Source organism: Pinus tabuliformis, chromosome 2_1 (genome assembly GCF_031772625.1).
Source record: "Pinus tabuliformis cultivar Carrire ecotype Pingquan chromosome 2_1, CPIR1, whole genome shotgun sequence".
Taxonomy (NCBI): Eukaryota; Viridiplantae; Streptophyta; class Pinopsida; order Pinales; family Pinaceae; genus Pinus; species Pinus tabuliformis.
In genome coordinates, this window is record NC_142299.1 from 319,389,585 (window position 1) to 319,398,470 (window position 8,886).

At 38.6% G+C, this 8,886-nt stretch overlaps 1 protein-coding gene across 3 annotated transcripts; it reads left to right on the forward strand.

Moving 5' to 3' along the window:
- Nucleotides 1–331: 331 nt before the first annotated feature.
- Nucleotides 332–6,368, forward strand: LOC149200136 (psbP domain-containing protein 7, chloroplastic-like). Of its 3 annotated transcripts, none has more exons than XM_089402602.1 (4): nt 332–874; nt 1,039–1,176; nt 5,628–5,844; nt 6,018–6,368. In XM_089402602.1, exons 1-4 carry the CDS (start codon nt 421–423, stop codon nt 6,331–6,333), a joined length of 1,125 nt encoding a protein of 374 aa, XP_089258728.1. In that variant the 5' UTR covers nt 332–420; the 3' UTR covers nt 6,334–6,368. The 3 variants fall into 3 exon arrangements, with proteins under 3 accessions (XP_089258728.1, XP_089258729.1, XP_089258730.1); XM_089402603.1 differs by having other exon boundaries at nt 335–868; XM_089402604.1 differs by lacking the exon at nt 1,039–1,176 and having other exon boundaries at nt 365–868.
- Nucleotides 6,369–8,886: the final 2,518 nt, after the last annotated feature.

Here is an 8,886-nt window from a genome sequence, read left to right on the forward strand (position 1 = left end):
ATAAATTTTATTGTGCCGGAAAATGTGCTTTGTAGTCCAATATAGTAGAGATGTAACATAATAGAGATGTAACATAATGTAAACATACTAACTAGTTAAAAAAATTAATATGAGAGAGATATTGTAACATAATGTAAAGTAATCAACAAAAATTAAACCGGGCTTAAAGTGAAAAAAAATTGATTCTTCTAGGAGATTAGTAAATCCAGAATGAATTAAAAAATGAAATTTGAGGTAATTCTATTTTGCTTTAAAAAGGAAAGAAGGAAAGAAAGAATAGAGAAATCTTGTCGAGGCAAATTGGTAAACTTGGCCACTAGCTCGTCCGTGCAAATGAAATTAGAAGTTTTATACTCTTAAAAAAAATACATATAATGTCGCGGGTAAAGGACATGAAGGAAATTCTTGGTGGCTTTAAGCATGGATGTAAACATATCCAGCACTTCATCATTTCCATGCCCGTTATCGCTTGCATTCTCATTATTGCATCCTCTGAATAGGGCAGGCTCTCTAAATTGTAGGGTGGTTGCCTGCTCCAAACGGCGCCAACGCGTATTTTGTGCTGCTACCACAAACTCCAATGAAAATTCACCTGTCCCGGACTCATCGTCAGGCAGAAGCCAAGCTCAAGCTCGACAACCTTCTGAACTCGACCCTGCGGCCCAGTTTTCGTCCCTTGCCAATGCATTCAGCAGGCGGCTAGCACTGGGAATTGTTGGGGCGTCGATTGTTGCAATTGGAGGGAATTTAGGCGGTATCACCAGCCTGCTCCTGGGTTTCGAACCCCAGATCTCGCGGGACCTTAAACTTGATGCAGTGTACCCTGTCCGGGGCTACAAGCGATGCATTGATACCAGTAATGGATTTGGTGGGTGTAAGTGATGTACCATTTCAATTTCTCATTTTCTCATTTCTTTAGTGTTCTCAGTCACCATATATACACACACATCAGTCTTTTAAACTTCCTAAAGGCTAGGGAGGCGCAGGTTAAGTGCTTAACTCTTTGTTTTAAAGGAAGTCTCCTGAAATTCACTGCAGGGTTGTGGAAGGACCTTGTACCACGGACTTCTTTGGGCTTAGGTTCCAAGTGTGCGAACATCTATCTTACGAAATTTGGGAACCTTGTGAACCTTGCGAAAGTTGGGTGGGGCAGAGCTCAGCAAGAATGGAATCCTGGTAAACTGGTTAACAATTCGTTAACCTCACCAGTGACCTAAGGAGGCCCCACTACCAAGTGCTTCAAATTGAAGTATAATTCTTGTTAAGTTGGCCTTCTACATGAACATTGTGAATCATCCAATTATATATATCTAAGAGGAATAGCACAGTGAAGGGCATGACACTGACCTAGACTTAATCCCTTCACCGTTTCTTGGTCGAGATCATGCCAAGCATAGTGTTTAGGTTATCAAGTATTATTTCTTGAATTCTTTTATAACATTTAGATAACAAATTATTCTTGGTGAAATCGATATTTTGTTTGAAAACCTCTCTTGATCACCATTCCATTTCGCCTTTAAACTATCAAATTGCGGATTATGTAATTTGGGTTCTGCCATATTTGCATGGACACCAGTCTCCACCTGATAATCCCAGTCAATGAAGTGAAAATCATCAAGAAGGGATTGGGCAAACTAAGAAGGCACTGCAAAGACAACAATCACAAGAAAGGGGGCTCACACCTGTAATCAATGTTAGTATAATGTTATCGAAACTGTTGAATCAGACCAGAACCGGCCGTTCAGAGCAGGTCACAGGGGAAGGGGCCTGAACTAGACCAAAGGTCTATTTTGTCCTAAAACTGCTGGTTTAGACCTTGGACCAGCCTGTTCGAGACAGAACTTGTGGTCACAGAACCTGTTGACCATATATATATATATGAATGCAATCCATTTATACACAAATATGCAATTTTTCTCATTTATATAGCAAGAGTGCAGATCAACTGAAGGAGTACAGAAAGGAGATGGCGTGGGCGAAGAGGTTGATCCTTGATGGTGTTCAAGATCACATTGTTTCACACATAGCTGGCAAAGGGACTACCAAAGAGATGTGGGAGACTCTTACCACGTTGTACCAGGGCACTTTCGACCAGCGGAAGATGTACTTAGAGGAAAAGCTGAGATGCACCAGGACGTAGAAAGGGGAAGACATAGACCCCTTCCTCACCAGGATTCAAGAGATTCGGGACCAACTTGTAGCTATTGGGGCACTATGTCAACCCACGAAGCTAGTGTGATTGGCACTCAACAATGTCTTAGAGGAGTGTCAGGTGTTCGTCCAAAGTATCTTGGGTAGGGACACCTTGCCAAGGTGGGATAAGATGTGGGCCAATTTGCAACAAGAGTTGAGACGAGCTGGAGTAAAGAGCTCCATCAGTGGCAGCAATAGTGGATCAAAGTAGGTGAAGGGGGAGGAGAATGTGGCCCTCGCATCAAAGGGTCACAGTTAGGGACGGGGAGCAATGAAAGAAGACGAAGGACCTGTCAAAGTTCAAGTGCTTCAGATGTGGTGAGCTTGGTCACTACAACACCCAATGTCCTCTTAGGAAGAAGGACAAAGGGGAGAAGTAGGACCAACTGGCAACATCAGCAGAGATTGATAAGCTTTCCTCCAGGCTAGAGGGAGACTTCGCCATGTTTGCTGACATACCCCTAGGAGTGAAATGGGGTAATTTAATGCTGTAACTGTAGAGTGTTACAGATGGACAGGATTCTTGAGGAGGTCCACCTCTTGAATCAATACCTAGCTACGAGAGCCGCCAGTATTCAGTAGCAGGATAGACCAGTGACAGTAGATGTAGTCAGATGCCAAAGTGATAGACGCAGAGTCTAGTTGCAGTTAGATGCTGGGGAGCGCAGTGAAGAGTTGGCAACAGTGCAAGTGGCACAACGCAGAGTCAGCGACAATGCAGATGCCTCAATGACAACGTAGATACTAGCAACAGTTAGAGACTCGGGAGACAGATGCATCATACTGATCACAATTGATTAAGTATTTAGAATGCTTTTCAGTTGTAGATGTTGCAGTTGCAACAACAACAAATGAAGAGGGAGTTGCAGTGCAGATGCAGTGTTGGCAGCAGTTCAACAGAGTCAGCAGTAGCACAAATGCAACACATATCAGAGTTGCACAGTAGTTGGTGGGTAGCAACAACTAGACATTAGCAGCGTGACAGGAGATGATGCAGAGAGAAGGTGTTGCTACAGGGGGCAACAACTCTAGAACACATTTCTCGCTAAGAGGGAGTGTTAGTTTTTGTAGCATCGAATGTGTTTTAGCCACGAAATTTTGTGGAGAGGCTATAACACATGAGATCTCCAAAATCCAGAAATTGTTTCTTGAAATTTCGCCTAGAAATGACTTAATAGATTAATAGTCAATTTTTAAATACTTGCTAAGTCTAAACTTAAGAAATATGACTAATTAATCAGAATTAATTAAGTTAAGGTGTGAATGTTTTAGAAACACACACAAATAGATTTCAAGTTAATCCTAACTATTGATTAAGATCTAATCTTGGCTGTTGGAGTCCCAATAGAGGATTATTATTATTATCCAATTTTAAGGTCATGGTCAAACCAGACACCAAATTGGTGTATGAGACCGCCTTGTTTATGGGACAAGGGAACCACCTCCACGCAAAAGCGTCATGAGGGAAAGTACGATCTGGACAAGGTATTGGTGGGCTTTGGGATGACTTGAACCTGAGATTGAATTCCTTAGCCTGCCTAGGTTCTCTTCAAACTTTGTTTAGACAATAGCCCTATGATGGGAGGATCCCCTTCTCTTTGACCACTTGCACTCAGTAATGATTCTTGTCAACTTGCTTTTGGAGAGATTGTTGAAACTTGATGGGCAGTTGTTGCATCTTTCAAATTTTTATGATGCAGAATTATTTCATTTGTTTATTCTTGATGGCCGAGACAAAGGCTTTTTGTTCTTATCCTCTTTTCGAGTATCTGAAGTTGGTTCCTAAGGGCTTCAAATTGCCATCTGTTTTTTGGTTAGTAACCTTCTCTTTGTGCATCTGTAACTGATTTTTGATGGTTAGAAAGTGGGTGATAGATTCACAAAGCAGTTATGATGCTTGGTTTTAATTAAAAAAGGTTAAGCATGAGGAAAAATGATCTGTTGTACAAGAAATTTCCATGTTTTCCTTTTTCAGGACCAGAAAGCTAATTGGAAGGGCTTTAATAATGAGTAATTTCTTCCCAATTTAGAGTTTGGTGTATTTTGCAAATGAATTTCTTATAATTTCCATTTGAAAAGGTATTATCCTTTAGAGAGTCATGGTGAGATTACTTTCCCAAGCTGGCTATGGCTTTGGTGATTTATGTGAGACCCATGACTTTGGGGCTTGTGACAACTTGTCTGAAATTGTTGTGATAATGAGGATCGATGCCATTACAGCAGCCCGGGGCACTAAGGCACTATAATTCAAGTATGGCGGGTGTGTTCTGTTTTGGTGCAAGAGTATATACTATATACACTGAAAATTTGATAAGTTCAGTTGGCACTCTTTGCAGGTGCAATGGAAGAACAATACACTTCTATGACCTACTCTTCCAACAGTACTGTATGTTTTCATGTTAATAGGATTTAAATTGCAAATGGTATGGTGCTACGTATCCAAGAAGTGTTTCAGAAGATTACAAATCTAGTAGCTCTATGCTATTAAGTCGTATTAAAAAGGAAAGAACTGATGTTTAGTAGGGATCTTGTTTCACTATTGGTGTAATGAATGATCCAAATGCTAGAAAATCTAAGATATTCTCAGAGCACTTGCACCAGGACTTCTACATGTAGGTTTGATATTGTTGAAACCTTATGCAAGGAATCTCAAAACTAAAATAACGAGCTTTGTTAGCCTGATACTTTTTAAGTGTTGAAAATAATATATCAGTTCAATATGCATTCCATCTCCCAATATCTATGGTGCTGTATTCATTATATCATTATGATTATTTAAGAAATAGGTATCCTTGTTACCGTCAAGCAATACTTGCAAGTCTTACTTGCATAGGGCAGCATCCTATCATGTTGCCCAAAGTGCTTGCCTTTCATGCTAGTTCTGTGGAAGTTGCCTTCTGCATCTATTCAATATTTACAGCTCCCATCATTCCATTTCTCTGTTTGTTGTGCTTTATAGATGCCTGACACTGCATTTTGATATTGTTTCACTATGAGAATATCTATATCTATATATATATATAGAGGATTGTCTTTCTGTGAGCTTTAATAATGGTTGAAATGTGCTGGAATACATGATAGATCGTGTATGAAACTATGCGATTTTCATTTACTTCTCTGATGGTTAGATGTAAAAGATTATTCTCTGACCTTATGTACTGGAGGATAAAAAACTTTGAAAAGAATAATAAGTGGGACAAAATTGTCACCAGTTGGTTCTTTTACTTGCGAAAGTCTCACTCGAGTTGAGATTTCTTGCAATTGAAATTTGAGTGTGAAAGTATAATTCATATTTTTGTTTCTTAGCGAGAGAACGTTTTACTGATAGCAGCAGGGTATTTACTCTCATTATATTTCAAGGATTCTTGCTTGCTTTCCTGATATCTTAATTGCAGAATTCTTGCATGTAGGTTAATTCTTAATACTTTTTGCAGAGTTTGTTTATCCTTCTTCTTGGGTTGGGGATCAAACATTGTTGTATAGAGCTGTTGAAAGAGCAGAAAAAGAAAGATCACTTGGCCTTCCACCACTCCAGGATAGAGTACGTCAACGACAAACTGCGAGGGAACCAATTGTTGCTTTTGGTCCTCCTGGTTCAAATGGAGAGCTCAATGTTAGTGTTATCGTAGCTCCAGTTCCTACTAACTTTCTGTAAGCTCATATGATCCTTCTCTTTCATTTTGCATAAACTTTCACTTGATATATATATATATATATATATCAAGAAAAGCCATTTCATTAGTGCAATGCCTATATGACATGACTTCTGCAAAACACTGAAATATACCTGAATGAGTTAATGCTGACGGTGTTCCTTTTTACAGCATTGAAAAGTTAGGAGAGCCCAAGCAAGCAGGAGAGGCTATTCTCAGTAATTTCATTGTTTCAAGAAACCAAAACATCGCTGCAATACTCTTAGATGCAAAGAAACGGGAAGCCTATCTGAATAATCAGAAAATTACATATTATAATCTAGAATATACTGTCCAAGGTCCGTCTTTTTTGCGGCACAATGTGGCTGTATATACTGCATGTGCTGGACGGCTGTTCACACTTAATGCACAATGTCCTGAACTATTGTGGCCAACAGTAAAGGATAACTTCTATGAAGTATCAGATTCCTTTAAACTGGTCCTTTAATTGGTAATCGCATTATGCTCGTTCTATTGTTGTCATGCTCTGTATTCTAAACCATAACAAGCGATTGCAGTTTATTTAAACCAGAACAAACTTTACCCAGACATGGAACAATTGTAAATTCTGTACATACACAAGCAGAAGAGTAATACAAATTCCTCATCTAAACAATGACATCTTTTTCCTGTTGGAATGATGTTCTGGCCTCTTCATTTATGCAATTTATTAAGCATCACACTGGATTTGTCTCTCTTATTGGAAATGATTAATTTATAGATCATATATTCCAAGGTTCATAGAAAATGCCTCCACATAAAAGTAGGCAGGGCCTAAGTAATTTAAATAAGTAATTAATCTAGATATTAAGGGTTATCTCCAATCCGAGAGTTTATAAAGTACTGAGGAGAACTGAATAGCCTGGGGTGTGAGGGAGTTTCAAAACTTTTGACAGCATCAAAGGGAAAAGATTGAACACATGGTTTGGTGGGATACATTATAGTGAAGATCGATTCTTTTGGGGTTGCTATTCCAAAAGTCTTTTCCCCCTATTTGATGGCGCAGAACAAAGCCTGCTTCAGGGTTGGTGTGCAGAAATTTTCTGTTGGTGCCAAGGAGTTTACACAATAATCCAGGGATTTTAAGCTGCTCATGCCGAAGTACTAGTCTTTGCGACATATTCTGTGGGGCCAATATTTGAATCCACATTATCGGTTGTAATGCCTTTACATTATGACCTTATTTTCATCTAAATGGAGGGTTGTATTGCGTGTATCATTTCCTAGTCCCGTTGATTAATACTTCAGGATGCTGCAGTGTTTGCATGCCAGGATTATTATTATTATTTTCTAGAGTTGAGTCCAAAATATCTTATGAAATAAATCAGAGAAGTTCTGTGTTGCACTTATATCACAGTCATCTTTTAGTCAATACTGCTTGGAAATATTTGGAAAACTACCGCCTATGGAGAATATGGAGTTGCGAAGAATCGATTTTAAGAATACTCTGCTGCTAAGTCAAACGATAGAATATTGAATATTGACATTGGGTAATGTGGCAATTAATGAATTTTCCATCACCAAGATTGATTTTTTTTTTCATGGACTAAAATGAAGGCCTATCTCTCTCTATGGAGGGGCAGAGAGAGAGAGATTTGAACATAATTTTTCTTTAAAGATTGATTGAATGCATAAGAAAATATATGGGGAGAGAGAGATAGTTGAACAGAATTTTTCTTTAAAGATTGATTGAATGCATAAGAAAATCAATGGCAGCTTAGAAGAACCTGAGTAAAGTTGGTCTGATGTAAGTTGCTGGGTGTTCTATCTCATATCCACACCTGACTGATCAAGGGGTTATATCAAATTCATCACACCCCTTGGTTTGTAGTTTAGTGATGCTATACCACAAAAACTGCACAATTCCTTCGTTTCATAATATCACTTATGCACATTGTTCCTTTTTGCATTTCTACACTAAATAGAAGCTCAATGACACTTGATTCGCATTGGACATAGTTTGATGCAGACACTTTCGCACTGAGACAAGCATTGATAATAGGCAATATGACCTATGACCTATATGTAGCAAATCCTTGGTTTGTAGTTTAAACTGCACAATTCCTTCGTTTCATAATATCACTTATCCACATTGTTCCTTTTTGCATTTCTACACTAAATAGAAGCTCAATGACACTTGATTCGCATTGGACATAGTTTGATGCAGGCACTTTCGCACTGAGACAAGCATTGATAATAGGCAATATGACCTATGACCTATATGTAGCGAATCCTCTTTGTTTGAGCTTAACACAATAGAATATCACGTTTAAAATAAACTCTTTTCATCCAGATTAAAGAACTCAAAGAGGCATATGAATTTTGAATTTTCTATCATTTTGGGGATAAAATAAATAAGATACATCGCAATTTAAGCTCTATTTATCTACCTCACCTAAGCTTGGAACTTGCCTTCCACCCTCGAACACCTACTTTATTTTGCTTATTTGTTTACGTTTTGACTGCTATATTGGCTTTCATGATCGATCTCCATATTAATTGTCAAAGCCATTTATACAATATTTATGAAGATGCTCTACTAACTCTATATGTTGAAAGGATCAAAGATTGAAGTATAAGTTGGCTTGCCCCCTCAAGAAGTGTCCTCGACCTACATAAAACAAGGGCCCATCAACCCTCCATGTACAAGAGCATTCACACATCTTTGAAAGAGATTTCCTGTAGCTCGGAGTAATCACACATATCTGAATCAATAGGTTGATTTTTTGGGGATTGTTTGGGCTTAAAGTTATATTTTGGTTATGGTTTTTCACTGGATTGCGGAGTCATTTAAATTGGTTTATCTGTGCATATTATCTGAGTCTCCTATGGTGGACAAATCAAGGATAATTGGCATTCTTTGATGTGATGATTTAAGGTTATTTGAGGGCACATCTTGTTGATTTTTGGTAGCATTAGATGTGCTCTAGCCTTGAAATTTGGAGGAGAGGCTAAGGCACATGAGATCTCCAAGACCCAGAAATCATTTTGATAAAGTCCA